At 36.8% G+C, this 21,424-nt stretch overlaps 1 protein-coding gene across 6 annotated transcripts in view; it reads right to left on the bottom strand.

Annotated features, from left to right (window-relative positions):
* LOC125273912 (LIM domain containing preferred translocation partner in lipoma) overlaps positions 1-21,424 on the bottom strand; it is a 278,126-nt gene that overhangs the window by 46,462 nt on the left and 210,240 nt on the right. For all 6 annotated transcript variants that reach the window (XM_048199720.1, XM_048199723.1, XM_048199721.1 and 3 more), the window contains one exon: positions 12,390-12,471. In XM_048199720.1, the coding sequence (XP_048055677.1) occupies positions 12,390-12,471 (82 nt within the window). The remainder of the gene's footprint in view (positions 1-12,389; positions 12,472-21,424) is intronic.

The following is a 21,424-nucleotide window of genomic DNA, read 5'->3' as shown; positions in this document are numbered from 1 at the left end:
AGGCAGGTAAGGTCTGGATCTTTTCCTTTTGATTCTACACAAGCTTTCTTTCCCCAGCATCACCGTGGGAACCCATTGGCAGCCTGTAAACAAAGGATGATTCTTGTAGTTTGGCTTATCTATTCTTGCTGTCCATTTTGGAAGAACATATTACAAATTTCCAAATGGCAATAAAACATGAAATATTTTCAGCTATGTCCCATGTTTGTAGTTAGTAATGATTTGATGTAATGATACAGTAATGATATGTAAGTATGTTGCAAAAATAAAATATAACAGTTGTAACACTTATGTGTGCTGTATTTATGCGCAAAAAACCTGTTTTATTCATTAATTACCCATAATCCACTTTAACTCTCAGGGGACGGCGATTGCGATTCAATATATTGTTTATGTGAATGAATAGACAGGATGCTTTTCACATCACTTTGAAGCAAAAATTCTAGACTTCAACATTCAGTACCCAGACGTCTTGTGGACACACATTCAGTATGTGTTTTGTGGCCTTATTTCATTGTTTCATTATCCACTTATTTCATTTTTTGTTTTTTCAATAACCACGCATAAATGTTATTCTCTCAAAAATACAAACATCTACATACATGTTGCTCACATTTTATGGTAGCCTAGTTCGTGCTGAATACAGTGTACTGACACTTTTGCCATTAATATGTTTATAAGCAACTGAAAAAAGCACAAATGTCAAAACCTGGGTTAATCAGATGCTAAATTCTCTAAAATATTGTGGCACAAATTCCACACTGGTTTTGTTGGCATGTTCCTGAATTGTATAATTCCTTCAGTGCATTGGGTGAAAAAAAATACAGATGACGATAAACAGCATGCACCTTCATTGCACATGAATACAAACATCACCAACAAGAGCAAAATCACAATAATTTCTTACGCAGTTCCATATACAAAGAACAATCATACAGGAAATGTTTCTCAGCTTCTATCACTGAAGAATTCAAAGTTAACTTACAATAATTGCAGATTCTCTCTGCCTCTGGTGTATTGTATTGATGTGTCACATGTTTGTAATTCTGAGTATGCATGGAGATTGGCATTGTATATATATCATGGAATGAAGAAAAGAGTATCTGTTATGCTATTGTAATTGTGTGGAACTATGGGCCGAGAGGCCATGTATTCCTGAAATAAACTTGATTGATTGATCGTCGTTGCAGAGCCTTTATTAAAATATTTTTAGTGCCACTGTATATATAATAAGCATGATGTGAAACATCTGAAGCTGACGGCATGTAGCAACTGCACTTTTGTATAGTTGCAACTTTAATGTGTCGCAGTAGTGTTTCTGCAGAAACAGACATGTTGGCCTGCACACTGAAACTTCTCTGGCATGAGAGAGTCAATGTAGTTCTTGACCTGTTTTAGGGTTACAGCACTTTACCATGCCATATATCCCTTGTTTTCACACACACATACAAGTGGGAGTGAATTTTAAAGCACACCCCTGAGACTTCGCTGAGGGCAAGTGTGTAATATGCAAATGTTCAACCAGAGTATCTAGGACAATGCACAACGCTCTCTGATAGAAAGCTCTATTAATACACTCCGGGACACTGTAGCCTTCTACAGAAGTGTTGATAATGTTGCGTTTGAAACACAAAGCTGAATGCCACTTGACCCATTTACTACAGTCCAACGTCTGGGGTCTCACATACTACAGTATGTGTTCAAAAAAATCTCAAACTCTTCCAAGTTTCTTCATCAAGTTTTCATGGCAAGATGTCTCATAAATTATGAGAGCATCTCCAGCTGACTTTAGAAAAACGCTGCAATTCTCGACTCCTAACCACAGCACAAAGAAAAAAAGTTTTGGTTGACCGTTGAGTCATTCGCCTTTCGAAATCTTTAATCTGATTTTTCGAAATCTTTGAAAATTGATCTGACACATTTTTGCACCCCAGAAGTTTTTGGAGAGCCAAACTGTGGAGCTAAGGAATTGCTCCTCATCTAAACTCTTCTGAGAGTTCCCTAATGAGTTACACAAACTTAATCTCTCTGAGCACAAAAAAGAACAGGATCTCTTGCAGAGTACAGTGGGACAGAAATATCAATTAATCAGAAACTTCAGAGACAGTTTTAGTAGCGATTCACTTACATGACACATACAGTATGCCTCAAAGTCTGCATTATTCAGTTCTGTGTCCCGCTTGTGCTCTTTAGAAATGAAAATACCACGTAATGGAGAGAGGAAGTGCTGTGTGTGTTGGCTTGAACTATGATGAACGCAGCCAACTGTGAAAACTATTATGTGTTCCTTGTCTTATGACGGATTATGTTCTAGCACAGTGTACAACTGAATTACCATCTAACTAATCTCTGCTAATAATAACGCTAATGTATCTAGCCTCATATTTTTCTCAGACTTAAGGGTTGTTGTATTCAGGATGAGAAACAGAAGAAAAATGAATCATGGCAGTCTCTGGAGAAGCCAAGTCCTCTGTTCCAGCAGTACAAACTACAATATCCCCAATTGAGGGAGCGCTAAGCGTCCAGCCAGGAGAGATCATGGCATTGACTCTGATTAATTTAGTTAATTATTATCCTTGGGGTTCCACTTCAGCAGTCACTCACAACACCCGCTCTATCCCCCATCCTGCCCTTTTAAAAGGAAGGAGGCCTTGAACAAGCAATCAGATGGGTAGCAATTACAGAGTTTCTTATACTCAAAGGGTTCCTCATCTTTCAGCTCCAGATCTTCAGAGGAGCTCTGGATGACATCCTGCAGGATCATAAGATAAATCTTAAGGGGAGGAGATGTGTGGGGAAGAGAGGCAGAAATGGAAGAGGTATAAGAAAGGAAGCGATCTCTTTATCTCTGTGTAATAGGTTTTTGTTTTTGACCCCATGAATAAGTTGACAATTTGCTTCTTTTTGACATATTTCTATTGATATAGGAAGTGGGCTAGGACAAATCAAAGAGATGTTTTTAAAGAAGACCTATTATTCATTTTTTACATTTTCAACTTTCTATAATGTGTTGCTATTTGAGCATGAAAAAGGTTACAAGCATCTGCAAAGTTACAAAGCACAAAGTCCTCCAAAGGGAGGGTATTCTCTATATCACTAAGCACCATTAGTGAACTCCCTGAAACGACTCGATCGTAGTCTTGAGTTTTCTTCCGGGAACATACATCACAATAAATAATTCACGGCCAAGGAATAGCACCCCCCACCCCCCTCCAAAAAAAAAAAAAAAAAGATTCTTGGTTGAGTTGCATTAGTAGTGTGTTAAAATGCTAGGTTATAGTAAGGGGCCGAAACATTTTCGAAACACGCTTGAAGCGGTTGACCAATCACAACACACTAGTCCAGCTGAAAGCCAGTATCACCAGTACCAATACCAATCCTGCTACTGATGTCTCAAATTTTAGACATTAATTATTAAATAAAAAATAGCGATCCCGCATACTACCAATCATGCTAAACAGCGCCGCCGCTCCCACCACGCGCATCACGCACTGTGCGTAGGGCACCAAGTGCTGAGGGGGCACCAAAAATAGCCTAATGAAATTTTTTTTTAAAATGCCGGTATTATTTCATTAGCCTATAGAAATATTAGGCACATTAGGCACAAGACAGCAGGAGTCGGGTGCTGAGAAACGAAAGAAGAAGAAACTGCGAGATGATGCCCGTGCATCACTTTCAGGTAAGTCCATGTTTGATCATTCATAAATACGGGAAATGTGCTGCATGTGCGTGCTCTGCTAATCGTAATGCGCCTCGAACTTGCTGACCTTAATGTTAGCATTAGCAAACTATGTTATTATAACTTACAACTTCGGTGCAAGCTAAATTGAGATTTTACTGTTAAACATTACCTATTTTAAAAATAACTGACCTGACGCCAGCTAGCTGTTACTTTTTTTTTTTTTACTATCTTTCTTTAGATATTGAGCAGTAGTTTATGGTTTATTTTGACGTGACAGTGGTTAATACTTTCTCAGTAACGTTAACAGTTAGCAGTCAGTGCAGTGCACATGGTAGGCTAACAATTCCTGTTAAATTATATATATATATATATATATATATATATATATATATATATATATATATATATATAAAATATAAAATGTCATTATGAATGATATAAAGCAAACATTACTGTTGATTTGTGTGCATTATTGCACCTCATTCTATTATGCTTTATATTAGATTAGATTTACATTTACATTTATTTATTCATTTAGCAGATGCTTTTATCTAAAGCGACTTACAAATGAGAACAATAGAAGCAGTTAAACTAACAGTAGGACAACAATATGCAAGTGCTATGCCTATGACCCTTCTCAGTTTAATCTAACGCAGAATTTTTTATAGCCTACTGTGTTTACAAAGTAAGTAAAGTTGTGACTTTTAGTCCTCTAAATCTTTGTTTTATTTAAGAAGACTGACTATTCTTGATGATTATTTAATTTAATTTATTCAAAGTGACATTGAATTTGCAAAAAAAAAAAAAAAGTCTGGATTATTTTGATAATTTTTTTATTTTGCTATTCTGTTTACTGTTTACAAAGTCAGCAAAGCTGAAGATTTTACTTTCTCTTTTTAGTGTTATTAAGTTTTATACTGTGATGCTGCTATTGTGTGTTATTGGTATTGAGTTATGTTTGGTAATAAAAAGTTAAACTGGCAAAAACAAACGTTTTTTTTTTTTTTTTTTTCTCGGGGTCGGGGGCATCATAAAGGAATTATGCTTAGGGCACCAAAATGGCTAGCAGCGGCACTGATGCTAAATATAGAAATTCATGTCACATATGCCTAATGAAGGACAGTGGACCGAAACGTTGCTTGTATTAATAATAAATTTCTATATTTAGCATGATTGGTAGTGTGAGTGATTGCTATTTTTGATTTTGTATTCGTCAGTGTTGTTGGATTTTTTTTTTCCCTACGCACCTTCTTTTTTTTTCCTACGCACCATCTTTTCTCAGGTGTGCTGAGTTTGTGTTAACTGAGTATTAGCTATTAATTATTGCCATTAAACATAACAGTATAATTGAAAGCCATCATTTTTAACATTTAATAGGCTTTAAAAAATATAACAACTTTTAACTAAGTGAATTAAAGCATCTTCACAAACTATAAATTGAAATATAAATTAAATATAGATTAAAACTTATTAAAGCTACAAAAGTTGTACACTCATTAAGCTGCATTCACACGGGGTATCAGCGTCATGGCTTGATGGAGGGTGTGTCTGAAGCTTGGTGCTGAAGCAACCATCATAATGACAACAGCCAATCACATTACTTTCCGGCGTTGCATGAACGCAATTGGACTGCTCTAAGGTATTTGCATAAGGCGATCTGATTAGCTGATGCCTGCACTGGCGCTTGAAAAGTTTTCAACTTCAGCCGCGAGCAACATGACTAAAGCAACACGACGGAACCCACAATTCAGTTCAGCAACGCGTGACGTCACCCATTCAAAGTAAATTGTTAAGGCGACGCCCGTGTGAATGCAATGTTATTGTGGTGCATTGTGGGACTGAATGAGTGCACTCAATAACGTCCACTATGGTTTCGGACACCACTACAAATGGCTATCTCATCAAATAGTGCCCTATTTAAGGGTATAGGGGGCGATTTTGGACACAGCCCTGAATTGGGTGACAGATAAGGGAGACATAGGCTTTGTTCTGTCATTCAAAATCTGAATAACTGTTTATCCATCTGGAATCTGATCTAAGTTTTCGACTGTCCACACTGTGTATCGCAATTGATACACATCCGATTTCTTTCTCAACTCTTTATGTTCACTTAAGACATAACATAATTGACATAATTTTGTGTGTATGTGTCTAAGTGCATGGAGAGGAATCAATTCGTTGTTTGTGCGCTTTCTGAAATGCGGCTTTCTGTGTGCGCGGCTGGGCTGTGTGCACAGATAACAGAGCGCAAGTACCGAATTGATGGTGAAACTAAGTAATTAATCTGCGAAACACATGCATGCCAAACTGTATGGCCTGGTCCACACAGATCAACTACAATCCGTTAAACCTCTAGCATAGAGTGGAATATTGAGCGGAGCATCACACCGCGCAGTAATAAGGGCTAGAAGGAGAATGAAACCTGAGCGCTGAACACTGAGGGGCGGGGCAGCGGCATATATTTTTGGCTCATATTTTCGGCCATTTTTCTCTTTCGGAATTTAGGTGCATCCCTACTTATTTACAACATGACAATGTATAGCCACCATGCTGGACTACTACGTCTTCTAAGGCAGCGGCAGAAACATAGTACGTTGGAGCTTTATTCCGTGAATGTAGTTTCCATTGGTATCAAAATTCAACATGTCTCCATTATATTGTAATTTTCTGCTCGACCTCCACTTTGCAGCAACGCAACCTTGTTTCTACAGCGACTTTCAGCATGTTTCCTATAACAACATCTGACATGTTTACATTTTACGTGGCGTGAGAAAGTGACATAAACCATGCCCAATCCAATTAGAGCAGTCGGACTGAAAGGGATTTCCAGAAATGCAAGTTGAATAGGATTTCAAACCACATATAAATTTAGCTCAAAACAGATTTGTAAAAAAAATCGCATTTCATGTGATTTTTTTTGTTGTTCACACTTGCTAAATATGAACAGATTCCAATCGGATATGCACAAAAATTGGATTTGGACTGACAATCTGAACAAGGCTATACAAAATGTGCAGTGTTGGGGGTCCTTCAGGACAGGTTTGAAAAACTCTTCTAATATCTAATATTTCTAACAACAAAACATTTTTTGTGTTTCTAATGCTTACAAAAAGTATGTACTGTACAAGAGAAAGTGCCGTCTGGTCCATAGAGATTTTAATTCTGTACATCTGCTTTTATCAACTTTTAGAAATACACTACAATATACAGTAGATGGCCTCTAAGATATGAACTAAAAGCCACAATTTCATTGGGTCTTTGAAATTCACATTCAATGCAGCCTCTTTTTTTCTCTATTTTACCTTCTTTAACCTCATCACACCACTGTCTTTCTTCCTATTTTAGCCCCTCTCTTTAATCCCAGGAGTACTGCGCTCTTGGTTAGATGCTGTGGCTGTGTGTGACATTCTCAGTGACTGGGCATGCCTGGCTGACCTGGGTTCACTGCAGACCCATTTACAGGCTGACTAGCCAGCATTCAACCTCCCTCTAGCCATTAAGGCAGTTTGCAAACACTGTGCATATATGTGTGTGTGCGTGTGACCGTGCAATGTGCACTTGTGGCACGCGTTTACTCCGGGCCACTCTCTGCTGACACATGCACTGATGAAAGCAGGACACATCAGGCCATCCCACCCTCGCTCTTATTTCTTTTAACCCTTAAACCTTGCTTCATGCAAACCAGCTTTTTACATACAGGGGACTAAGTGCTTTGAAATGAAAGCGTGCATCAATATAGAGAAATAGTATGTCATATAGCTTTTGTTGCCATGCCTGAAAACATGTCAGGATTGTGAGGTTAGGGCCTTTCACATCAATAAAGAAAATAAGATATAATCATATATCTCATTCATCATTATATATCATTCAGATCACATTAAAGCATATTTATATTTAAAAAGGAAGGTATTTTATTATATAATCAATAATTTGTATATGTTAGCCTATATTAAATATATATATTATATTCATATACTACACATATATATGCATATATACACTATCATTCAAAATTTAATTTTACATATATACAGTATATGCATATATACACATATATACACATATATGCATATATACACTCTATCATTCAAGATTTTTTATTTTTTTAAAGGATGCATTAAATTGAACAAAGAAACAAAGTAAAGACATACTGCAACGCTATTTTCGTTGCAGAGCTTCAGTGTTTACATCCAAACGGCGGCTCAGTATTGGCCGGCACTGGTCACGTGAGCAGCACGACACATGCGTGTGATGTTGACACAGGAGCCAGCCAATACCGAGCCCGCGTTCGGACGTAAACACTGAAGCTCTGCAACGAAAATATTGTAGCAGTATGACAGGGGACAGATGAATTTGTTGATTATTTTTGTTTTTGTGCACAAAAAGTATTCTCGTCGCTTTATAATATTAACATAACCACTGTAGTCACGTTGATGGTTTTAACGATGTCTTTAGTACCTTTCTGGACCTCATAAGGTGCAATGTCGTTGTTGCCTATGTGTGGATCAGATACCCTCGGATTTCATCAAGAATATCTTAATTTGTGTTCCGAAGACAAAGGAAGGTCATATGGATTTGGGACGACAGTCATTATTAAAGTGAGTACTTAATGACAGAAATAACCCTTTAATATATTGATATTTAACATAATTTTAATACAGGGCTATTTTCTGTCCAATTTTTTGTGTTACTATAAATAAAAGTGTGGATATATTATTTTATTGGCTTGTATTTTTTAATTCAGATTCAGTAAAATTATTGAATTTAATTAAAAAGTCTAAAAATAATACAATTTCATTTTCAGTTTTCGGCCAAGTGCATCCAGAATTTTCAGTTTTGACCCAAAATTTTCATTTTGGTGCTTCCCTATTAAAAATATATACTTATATATTATAAAATTTGGCCTCTCTGACAGTGGAGGAAGTACTGAAGATGTGGAAGGCAAAACTCTACAGTTTCCCCACTACAGAGTGAAAATAGAAGTTGACAGTAAGAGCTGATGGTAGGAAGTGCAGGGAATGTCTACTGTCACTTACGGTAAAAAAGGGGAAGCTCAGACTGCTGGGGTTGGAGAGATGAATGTGAATACAGCAAAACACACACACTTCATCACATACTTTAAGGTTAATCACACTTCTGCAAAGTAACAAATCGTCTACGCCAGAGGTGCCCAGTCTTGTTCCCGGAGATCTGCCTTCCTGCAACATTCAGCTCCAGCTCTAATCAAATACATCTGAACCAACTAATTAAGATCTTCAGGAATACTTGATAATTAAAGACAGGTGTGCTGGAGCAGAATTGGAACTGAACTCTGCAGGAGGCTAGTGCTGTGTCTGAAAATGCCTACTTATATACTACAAAGTAGAAGGTAAAAAACAGTATGTGAGCCGAGCAGTGTGTCCGAATTCATAGTATTCATAAAACAGTAGGCGAAATGTACCTACTATTTCTGGCAAGATTTTGAAGTTCACATTCAAAGGACACATTACTAACCAATGAGGCCACAGGAGAGGATTTGTAAAGGGACACCATACAGTACAGTCATGGCCAAAAGTTTGACACAAATATTAATTTTCATAAAGTCTGCTGCTTCAGTGTTTTTAGATCTTTTTGTCAGATTATATATTGAAGCATAATTCCAAGCATTTCATAAGTGTCAAAAGGTTTTTATTGACAATTACATTAAGTTTATGCAAAGAGTCAATATTTGCAGTGTTGACCCTTCTTTTTCAAGACCTCTGCAATTCGTCCTGTCTGTCAATCAACTTCTAGGCCACATCCTGACTGATGGCTGCCCATTCTTGCATAATCAATGCTTGGAGTTTGTCAGAATTTGTGGGTTTTTGTTTGTCCACCCGCCTCTTGAGGATTGACCACACGTTCTCAATGGGATTAAGGTCTCAGGAGTTTCCTGGCCATGGACCCAAAATTCCAATGTTTTGTTCCCCGAGCCACTTAGTTATCATTTTTGCTTTATGGCAAGGTGCTCCATCATGCTGGAAAGGCATTGTTCGTCACCAAACTGTTCTTGGATGGTTGGGAGAAGTTGCTCTCGGAGGATGTTTTTGTACCATTCTTTATTCATGGCTGTGTTCTTGGGCAAAATTGTGAGTGAGCCCACTCCCTTAACTGAGAAGCAACCCCACACATGAATGGTCTCAGGTGTGAATGCATCTGCACGCACAGTGAGGCGAAAACATTTGGAGGACGGCCTGGTGTCAAGAAGGGTAGCAAAGAAGCCACTTCTCTCCAGGAAAAACATCAGGGACAGACTGATATTCTGCAAAAATGTACAGGGATTGAACTGCTGAGGACTGGGGTAAAGTCATTTTCTCTGATGAATCCCCTTTCCAATTGTTTGGGGCATCTGGAAAAAAGCTTGTCCGGAGAAGAAAAGGTGAGCGCTACCATCAGTTCTATGTCATGCCAACAGCAAAGCATCCTGAGACCATTTATGTGTGGGGTTGCTTCTCAGCCAAGGGAGTGGGCTCACTCACAATTTTGGTGACGAACAATGCCTTTTCCAGCATGATGGAGCACCTTGCCATAAGGCAAGAGTGATAACTAAGTGGCACAGGGAACAAAACATCAAAATTTTGGGTCCATGGCCAGGAAACTCCGCAGACCTTAATCCCATTGAGAACTTGTGGTTAATCCTCAAGAGGCAGGTGGACAAACAAAAACCCACAAATTCTGACAAACTCCAAGCACTGATTAAACAAGAATGGGCTGCCATCAGTCAGGATGTGGCCCAGAAGTTGATTGACAGCCAGAGCGAATTTGCAGAGGTCTTGAAAAAGAAGGGTCAACACTGCAAATATTGACTCTTTGCATAAACTTAAAGTAAATGTAATAAACTTGTAAGAAAATCTGTTGCATAAACTTAATATAATTGCTTGAATTATACTTCAGTATACCATAGTAACATCTGACAGCAGCAGACTTTGTAAAAATTAATATTTGTGTCATTTTCAAAACTATTGGCCATGACTGTATGTCACATGACAGTGACAACCTACTATTAAGTATGTGATTTTGGACACAGGAACAGAATTGGGCACCCATGGTCTACACCTGCTTCCCTAAAAGACAAGAAATAATGCTTGTGTTCTCATGTCAAGGACACAGAGCAAAGGACAATGTAGCCAAGATAACATAATGGCCACATCCCTTTTACACATGATGCAATGTTATGTATGCTGCACACAAACTTACAACTCATATTGTAAGTATATACAGTAGTGACCCTAAAAAGTATTTGGACACTTAAGTTAGCCATTTTTGCAATGGATTAACTGCAACTGGTTATTTTTTAGAGGTGAAGAATGTAAGATTTTTATGTTAAAATACATTCTTTTAACTCAGTTTATTATTCATTGTCTGCTCCCCCAAAAGTGTAAACATTGAGCCCCCAGGCACCATCTAAACATGGAGAGTGGTCCTCTCACATCCATCAATCTTTTTCCAGCTCTACCTATAGTGAGAGTTTGGGGCGTGGCTACTGTAACAGGCAGAGCCAGAGGGTGTTTAGCTGGTGTGGGACCATGGCTTACACACTTGTGTTTGCTCTAGAGAGTGACTTGCTTACACGACACATACCAACACAGCTTTAGTATTATTCTTAATATGGAACCTATTCTTATAAATAGCCTATTTTTTACCTGTTAAGACATGCCTTCACAAGCACCCATAAGAGCTGTTTGTGATGTCTGAGTTGGGGAAGGCACAATGTGCAAAAGGGCATTTGCAGGGTTGTTTGAAAATATGCTTTAGTTTTTTTTTTTTATTCGCTATGTGCTTTAACCCTCTGGTGCTGAGTGTCGGTTAAAAATCACAGATTTTTTTTTTTTTTCAATGAAATGATTGCACTTATTTTAGTTTGATAATATATTTTATTTATTATTTTGTATTTTTATGGGATTTAGGTACAAAATTATTTTTATGCAGTAGTTCCATTTATTCACATGGACCTTAAACGGTCATAAATCTTGAAGAATCTAGAAGTTATTGCTGAAGTGAAAAAAGTTTTAAAAAGTGAACTTGAAAAATGTTATAAAATTTATTTTTATGAAAAATGCACAAAAATACCGTTTTCAATTTTTACATGAAACATTTTCCAAAACACATTTTACTCTATAGAAAAGAGTGAGAAAATCAAAGTTATAAATCTAAACAAGCTGTATTTCAAATTTGAGGTTGATATCTCAAAAAATTAGCTTTCAGTAAGAATTTGTTTGTGCGCAGTTCCAAACATTTCCAATGAAATTCGTCTCGCATTCATTTCCAATGTGGCCATTTTTGACCGTGAACAATACAAGTGTGACAATTTTTTTCAGGGTAATTTGTGTGTGTGTGTGTGTGTCTGTGTGTGTGTTCCCACACCTTTACTAACTTTTGTACCATTCCACTGAAATAAAAAATTCTAAAAAAAAAAAAAAACAAATACACAAAATTTGTTGGTCAAAAATGACCTAACACCACCAGAGGGTTAAAGGCTGTAGAAAGTCAGTTCTCCTCAAGTTTACACAGGTTCCTTAGCAGTGTCAACAAAGGTGTAGTTTACCACAATAGCTGTGAACATGTTTTACTAAAGTTGGACAACCAGAAAGTGTCCACATTTTTGTGTCCACTGTACTTGAAATGCAGAAAAATAAGAATCATTTTGAGGTTTAGCTTACAGAGAAATCAATATGCACTGGTCACATACCAAAATACTCCTCAGAGGGGGGGTTGTCCATGTCATACAGCATCTTCTTAGTCAGGCGGTCCAGTTCCTCCTCAGGACGACCCTAAAACGCAACAAAGAGACACACCATGGTTTTACATACACTCTCAATCACACAATTATCAGCTTGCAGGCAAAATGTATAACAGCACAAATCTCACAAACATTATACAGAAGATGTTGACATTTACGATAACAAGATAACACCAGGCTAATTAAATGAGTTGATGCAACAGATTTTCATGGATGTGCACACGGATCTCTTAATTAGAAGGATCACCATCCTAACAAGATCATCAGTCTAACAAATAACTCAGACTTCAAGACTGTTGCTGAGGTTTCAGAAGTTAAAGTGAAGGCTGTGACAACTATACTCTCTTGATGCACTCAAACACCCAGAATCGTAACATGATGAACTTCATTAACTTCATCCACAGCTCATTTTTAATTGACAGGTTATTCCTGTACTGTTATTTTGCAAAAGAGCTAAGCTGGAGTGCTGTGTGTTGTATTTGTTTGTATTTGTAGATCTTGCAGTGTGGTGGGCTGCACTATACAAATTAAAGTGTTGCAGAATGTTACTTAAAAAAATAAATAAAAGTAATGACTCATAAAATGTAGCAAACTTAGTCACACTGTCACTTGGGGTCAATGATGGATTAGAATGTCAGGATTAGGATTAATAAAGCCACATATTACAAATCACATATTAAAGTCCTGCTGTGGTGAAAATCAAGTGTTTAATGTTGTTCATATGTCTATATGGTGTTTTTAACATGCTTTAAGACAAACCATGCGCAAACTCACAGGTCAGCACCATTGCTGGGTATTTTCTCTTTAAAACTGCAGTGATCTAAAGACAGTCTCAAACCAGCGGTTTGAAATCGCTGGTGTTTCTGATGTCACAAACTACCTTGTAACCAATCACGTCAATGTGCCTGCAGGCTTTAGCACATCGTTAACTGACCGTGCAAGAGAGTCTCAAAAGAAGGTTATCCTGGTATATTTTTCTGCTGATATGAAAAATCATGTAGATTTAGCAATATGGCAGGTGTATGATGTATATTACGATGTTGTGAAAAACTATATGCATTTTTCTACTGACGTTTTGAGTTCCTCAAAGCATTTCTAAGGATACTGATTGTTAGAAGGCAGCTGTCTAACTTGTGAATGTGAACATGGTTTGTGTAACATTGATAACGTAGTCAAGCAAAACGCTAATCATATTAATTACCATTACGTAAAGCCCGAAACACACCAAACCAATGCCAAAGCAGACTGCGGGCTTGGCTCACATCGGCAGCATCTAGATCCAAAGTTGCCCTGACACACCAAAACGACGCTCGACACCCGACGGCCAAGTACCATGTCCGTTCTGTGCCTGCGTAAAAAGAAATGCCTTTCTGTACCAGCAGGTGGCAGTAGCTGAACAGCCAATCAGAATGATCAGATGGCCCGACTGTTCGACGAGCCGACGAACAAAAACTGCCCAACGGCCGACTGTCGGCTTGGTGTGTTCAGGGCTTAAATTGACCGAGTGGATCTCGTCTGAGCTTGTGCGAGTGAATGGAGGCGGGGCTAATTATCATATTAATAGATGCGTGTATATTAAATTAGGCAAGGGTGTAGAGTTACATTCAAGCAATTTTAAGGCATTAAGAATTTTTTTTCACAGATGAGTTTTAAGGGATAAAATTAGGGGGATTTTAAGAGATTTACTCTTAGTGCCTAAGCATGTCGGAGAGAAATGGCAACAGTGAAAAAAATAATTGCCATGTAAAAATCCCCATCTGTTGAAGATGTCATGAAGATTTGATCTACTTGTAGTGAAGAAATGACATTTTACAGTTTTAATTTGGCCTCCGATATATACAACTCAACTTATCATGCCTCTTTTTTCAGTTTCATTTAACCACAGAATAACTGGATGACCAAAACCACCTCTTTGGCCTGGAAGGGAGAAGCCAGGGATCAAGCCAGGTAATCCACAGACAGACTAACAAACAAACACCCAGAGTTTTAACCAAATGTCAGAGGTTTTCCATCCAAAACCATTAAAGATCATACAAATTACCATTTACCAGTGCAAAATGAGGTCAAACAGGAAACCACTCCAACAAACACATCAACAACCCTGTTCAATTACAAAAACACAGTTCTGCAAATCACCGGGGATGAAGAAAAAAAGAAGCCAGAGATCTGGATGATTCTGGTGTTGTTGTTAACACAGGATCTCCCAATATGAGAAGGGTTCAGATAAAAGCACCAATTACAGACACAAATCACAACCTTTGGTTTCCTCCCTCTGACCAACAGACACAAAACACTCCTTTTGCCTCATAACAACTTTATCAACCTTGAAGTTGTTCACTCATGCAGTTCCTTCCTCTACGGCAAGTTCTACTGGCGTTCTATTTCTTGTCACAAGTTCCTGCACCAATCTGCATGCTGTCAGACCTGTGAGACACGTTCTGTCAGTACGGTACAGAGCCGATGACTGCATCTCACACAGAGGGAGGGAAACTAATGAAAACTTTCATGTGCCGAAAGCCCACACAAAAAAACTTTTAATTCAGCATATCTCCACTTCCTGCAGACAGCTAATTATTATGTTGGGGGTTAATTACTCATATATTTATATAGAGCATTGTTGGATGGATGCAAACTATTTAGGAGTGCTCAGGAAACTTTCTGCAGATCTATTTGTTAACCTGTGTCTGAGTATCCAGGTGGACCCTGATCCCTTCAAAGAATGAGGGGCCTCAATGTTTTCAAGAACTATGATGTGTGTGGATTCTCTTTTGAGTCTCTCAATCGCTCCATGTGGTTTATGACAATTTGACATGTAATTTAACAGTCTGAGTGGGCACAGTGGATTATTGTGGGAAAGAAAAACAACTAATTAAAAAGAGGGCTGTGTGTAATTATCTCTCCTTATGTATGACTTGTATAATAAACTGTTCTTTATACATGTTAACATTAGAATTATATTTAGCATTATAGAAAAACATTGCTTAGGAAGGAGGAATTAAATGTATGCATACACTTACACATAACATTGGATATCCTGGCCTTTTCATGTGTAACTCTAATAAATAAAGACATTATAAACAAAGAATCCCCTGCTGTGAAAAAAAAAAAACAACAAGAATATTTCATATTAAATAAGAAGACATATTTTGAGAGTTTATTGAAAATTACTGTGGAAAAATATATAGATCCATCTTCCTACTGTGCAGTTCTGAATGCAAGGTTGCGTGAAGTATTGAATCAAAATTTTGGGTCACATTAACATCCTTGTTAAGATTATCCAACAGAGCTAAAGAATTTTTATTTATTTATTTATTTTTTACTGGGCATGTTCAAGCAATAGTACAATACAGTTCAAATGTTTTGGGTTGGCAAGACTTTTTAATGTTTTTAAAAACAAGTCTCTTAGGCTCATGAGCAAGGCTGTATATATTTGATCAAAAATACAGTAAAAACAGTTATATTGTGAAATATTATTAGAATTTAAGCTAATTGTTTTCTATTTTAATATATTTGAAAATGTAATTTATTCCCGTGATGGCAAAGCTGAATTTGCAGCAGCCAGTCTTCAGTGTCACATGATCCTTCATAATCATTCTATTATGTTATTTCTGATTGTTATCACAGTTGAAGACAGCTGTGCTGCTTAATGTTTTTGTGGAAGTATTAATTTCTTTTCGAGTTTTACAGTACACTTCTGAGTTATTGTTAAAGACATGCATGAACAAGTTGATTCAATTACTGTCCAATATATAGGCTACTAAAAAAACAGCAAAATAAATTAAAAGGTTAGTTCACCCAAAAATAAGACCTTCATTCATCTTCGGAACACAATGAATTTATATCTTATTGCATAAGATATAAATCCAATTTGATAAAATCCAATGGCTCAGTGAGGCCTCCATTGACAGCAATGTCACTGAACCTCTCAAGATCCAGAAAGGTACTAAAGACATATTTAAAACAGTTCATGTGACTACAGTGGTTCAATCTTAATGTTATGAAGCGACGAGAATACTTATCGTGCGCCAAAAAAAACAAAATAATGACTTTATTCAACAATATCTAGTGATGGCGATTTCAAAACACTGCTTCATTAAGCTTCAAAGCTTAACTAATCTTTTGTTTCAAATCAGTGGTTCAGAGCACCAAAGTCACGTGATTTCAGTAAACGAGGCTTCATTTACATGATCCGAACCACTGATTTTTTTTTGAGTGTGTGCGTGTATGATTGGTGCACAAAAAGTATTCTCGTCGCTTTATAACATTAAGGTCAGAGGTTCGGATTGTGTAAACGAAGCCTCATTTACTAAAATCACGAGACTTTGGTGCTCCAAACAACTGATTCGAAGCAAAATATTCGTAAAGCTTTGAAGCTTCATGAAGCAGTGTTTTGAAATTGCCCATCACTAGATATTGTTGAAAAGTTTTTTTTTTTTGGCGCACAAAAAGAATTCTTGTTGATTTATAATATTAAGGTTGAACCACTCACATAAACTGTTTTAAATATGTTTTTAGTAAATTTCTGGATCTTGAGAGATTCAGTGACATTGCTGGCAATGGAGGCCTCACTGAGCCATCGGATTTCATCAAAAATATCTTAATTTGTGTTCCAAAGATGAACAAAGGTCTTATGGTGTAGAACAACATGAGGGTGAGTAATTAATGACATAATTTTCATTTTTGTGTGTGTGTGTGTGTGTGTGTGTGTGTGTGAACTAACCCTTTAAGAAATATGTTAAATATTTCAATAGCTGTGTAAACTTTTCCAAAAAATAAAAAAAATAAAAAAATAAAGACTTTACCAGAATATGGACCTCAATCAGAAAATGATGTGCATGTAATTTTGGCCAGTGACTGAAATCTCATTGCATTTAGTGGCTGGTGAAAGTGTATTGCAGGTGGTTAGTGAATAAGCCATGGTTTTGCATTGAAGTACCACGCACAAAAGTGACACTCACTTTAATTCACATTTAGTGCCAATCCTGTCTTTCATCTGCTTGAGTCATTCAAAACCAAGACAGGAGTGCAAGACAGAGCGATAGACAGAGGGTGGTAAGTGGCCAGAAAGGTGTAAACAGACTTCTGAACAAAATTCTGCTGAATAAAGCCTTACAGCACTGCATGTTGTGAGATGAAATACTCACTTGATTATAAAAGCGCATCTCTCACAAGCTCAAAGCGCACTGAGCTGGGGTCTCATTTATAAAACTGTGCGTAGGATCCCTACTAAAAGTGTACGTACGCGCAAAAGCTAGATTCTGCGTACGCACAAAAAAATTCTGATTTATAAAACCATGTGTACGCCAAAACCTGCGCACAAATCCTTTTATAAATCCCAGTCAGAGGAAGATTGTGCGTACGTGCATCTCCACCCTGTCTCCTCCCCGAAATCACCATATATGGGGATTATGACGCCTAGTTTTACTATGCATAACCTCATCTGTATATCATTTCCATACATGTTCCCATTAACGTGACACCAAGGTTAACACCGTCAAAGGTACAAGACATTGGAAAATATTAGATATGGACTATAAATGACATTTGTGCCACACATTATATTGATAAAGATCATCCAAAATCCTCTTTATGTTTTAGAATAAATATATCAAAATATCCATAAAAACAAAATTGTATAAAATACTTAAGATAAAGGTTTTAGAATAGAGCTGATTCATTCATTTCCACTGGCCAAATAGTATTTTAGTAGTTTTAAACAATTCAGATCAAATGTATGCAGTTTTGCTGATAAGGTGAACATATCTTTTAGGAAGTTTATAGGCTATTTTTCGTGGAAACAGATGGGCCTTATTTACTGCAGTGTAATCGTCTGTCTCGGCGCGTCACTGACAAAGTATTTTAAAAAGAAAACATGCAAATCTTACCTTTTTCCTCATATTATATACTTCAAATGGTAATTGTTTGAAGATCCTTATTCACACGACATCAACACCTCATTATTGGACCTATTCAAACTGGACAACGGACCTTTCTACCACCGAATCCAGCAGTGTCTTCCATTATATCGAAGTTAAGAGTTGCACTGATCATCGTTCTCGCTAAAATATTTTGTCATACCATCTGCAGTGTAGTTTAAAGAGGAATTATTGTGCTCCCAGCGCTCCTCGCTGTCATTAAAACAGCGTGTCACTGGAAAAATGATCGAAAGTAGCACATCTACTAACTCAATTCATATCAGTTTTGTTTAACTTCTGCGTAATGTAATTTCAGTGCTTATCGGCAATAGTGAAGTGTAATATTAATGTAAATGTTTATCAAATGAAAACGTGTTTCCACGCGAGTTTAAATCATTCTTTTATTTATTTAAACTGTTATTGTGAACATAAACTGTATTTATGATTATGACTCATAATAAGGATTTAAAGTGGTTTTCCTTCATCTGCCGTCAGTCCCTCAGCTCACCATCAGTGTCGCCAAACTGCTCTGTCTCCAAAATGTTCGTACGCACAGCTCAAAGTTTGCTTAAAGGTGCGCACATTCTCCCGTCAAGTTTGTTTTTATAGATCACAACCTTTGCGCAGGAACTGGCACGCTTTATAAATGAGACCCCTGGTCTTTCAAGAACATGGTTAGAGTTTGCATTTCTGTGAGCATGAGGTCACTGTTCTCTTCAATAAAAATGATTCCCTGAAGAGTCATTTCCTCCTTTCCTTCCCAAAGGATCAAATGATTGTGATATTCATATGTCTCTGAGAGGTGTGATTTCCCTGGCTTGTATTGGACACTGACTGTTATCTAAAGAAAGGAGAAACTCAATGAATGTTTCCTTTGGCAACCCTCTAATCCCCCATTAGTAAGCGCTGACTGATAATCTTTTTTTTTTTTTCTTTTTTTTTTTAATTATGGAACACATTCTGTATACTCTGACAATATTGCACTGCACCTTCCTTAGTTTATGTTACAAGAAAATTGAGCAAAAAAGGAAAATTCTGTCATTAACTACTCACTCTTTCTACTCACATCAAACCTCATTTGTTGTGTGTGTCACATGTCCTAATCTCATGACATCATCATCCAACAACCATTGAGGCTTGTCATTATTGATGTGTCACCATATTTGATTCAGGCTCTGTATTCATGAGTTGACTGATGTTTTGATTTGATTTGAGAATGAATGACCACTTACAATACAGTTAAAATGTTTGGGGATCAGAATGATTTTTTTTTTTTTTTTCTCAGCATGGATGCATTAAATTGATCAAAAGTGGCAGTAAAGACAATTATAATGTTCCCATAAATCCATTTAACAGTACTCTTTTGAACTTTCTATTTAAATACAATGATTTCTGAAGGATCATGTGACACCGAAGACTGGAGTACTGAAAATTAAGCTTTTCCATCACAGGAATACAGGTAAAAATATTTTTAAGTATTTTAAAGTATATTAAAACAGAACTTTATTTTAAATTATAGTATCTTACAACATTGCTGTTTTTGCTGTACTTTTGAGACTTTATTCAAAAAAATCTTACTGACCCCAAACTTTTGAGAAGAAGTGTAAATTTTCCTCTGTTCAACAAACAAAGTGTTTCATTTCATTAGATTTCGATTAATCCGCTTGCAGTTCGGAGCTTAAAACTTTTGGACCCCATTGACTATTATTGTATGGACTTGTACAGCTGAAAGTTAAAATCATTTTTGTGTTCTGCAAAAGAAAATAATACGGATTTGCAACAACTCAAGAGTGAGCAAATAATGACAATTTTATTTTTTTTTCTCTTTAAAGCGCTTTAGTGAGATGTAATCAGCTACTTGATGTTTCAGTGAGGAAAATCCATCAAAACGGATAGAGTCTGATAGAATAATGCCTGTTTGGATTTGAGCAGAAGTAGAAAGGGGACGTATAATGACTTGGTGGTGTGCCAGAGGGGGGCACAGGTGAAGGAAAGGAGGTAAGGATGAGGAGAAGACTCAGTCAGAGACTATAAACCTCGACTCTCACGCTGGGTTATCGGCATTCTGTCAGGGGCCATTAGACACCACATTGCTGGTGTGTGTTCACCTGCTGCCCCCCACAGGGAGCATGCTCAGTGGGGCTATGGGCTAAACTCCAACCCCAAACCCCCACCTAATGCACCAAACTGCTTTCACCCTCCGCTGAACATCAGTTTCTGCATTTCCCTATTCCTATCTCTCATTCCCTAGCTCTCAATGACAGCATATTTACAAGAAGGAAAGAAACATATGCAACAAAAAGTTTTTTTGTAACTTTCTACCTTCCTTCCTTTTTTTGACTTCTGCTAGTATTTGGGGTTGCCAAGCACTTTGTTAAAATTTACCCTCTAGAGAAATTGGAAAGGGGAAGATTCTTCTGTGGACAACTAAAATGAAACATCTTGGCTACTGTTATTGATTAAATTTAACACAAAACTTATACTGAGCATATATCTTGACAAAAAAAAAATGAAATTTTCCCTGTCCGTCATGATACACGAGGGCAGAAAAATGTGTGAGGATTAAAAATAATATAAAAATAATAACTCTTATATAACAAGCATATTTTTAATTTCATTAAAATTCATTTTGATATTTTACTTTTATTATGATTTCATAGAAAAAACAAAGAATAATAATAGAATATACAGTATGTATATATATATATATATATATATATATATATATATATATATATATATATATATATATATATATATATATATACACACACACACACACACACACACACACACACACACACACACGCGATTGCTTACTAATATTAATTATTATTAGTCAAAATCATGTATTGCAACCAATATTGCGACCAGGTGGTGCAAGCAACATGCAAAAAAAAAAAAAAAAGAAAAAAAAAAAAAAAGGGAAATTATATCAGAGATAACCCATGTAGAGGGTCTCAGAAGAGGGTCATGACTGTGTCAAGGTCAATAAATCTCATAAAATGTTAAATAAATAATTGTAAAATGGCATGTGATATATGACTTATGGTATGACGTAATGATATT

Source organism: Megalobrama amblycephala, linkage group LG8, assembly GCF_018812025.1.
Source record: "Megalobrama amblycephala isolate DHTTF-2021 linkage group LG8, ASM1881202v1, whole genome shotgun sequence".
NCBI lineage: Eukaryota > Metazoa > Chordata > Actinopteri > Cypriniformes > Xenocyprididae > Megalobrama > Megalobrama amblycephala.
The sequence above is the reverse complement of the archived record's forward strand: the minus strand, read 5'-3'. Positions and strand labels throughout refer to the sequence as shown.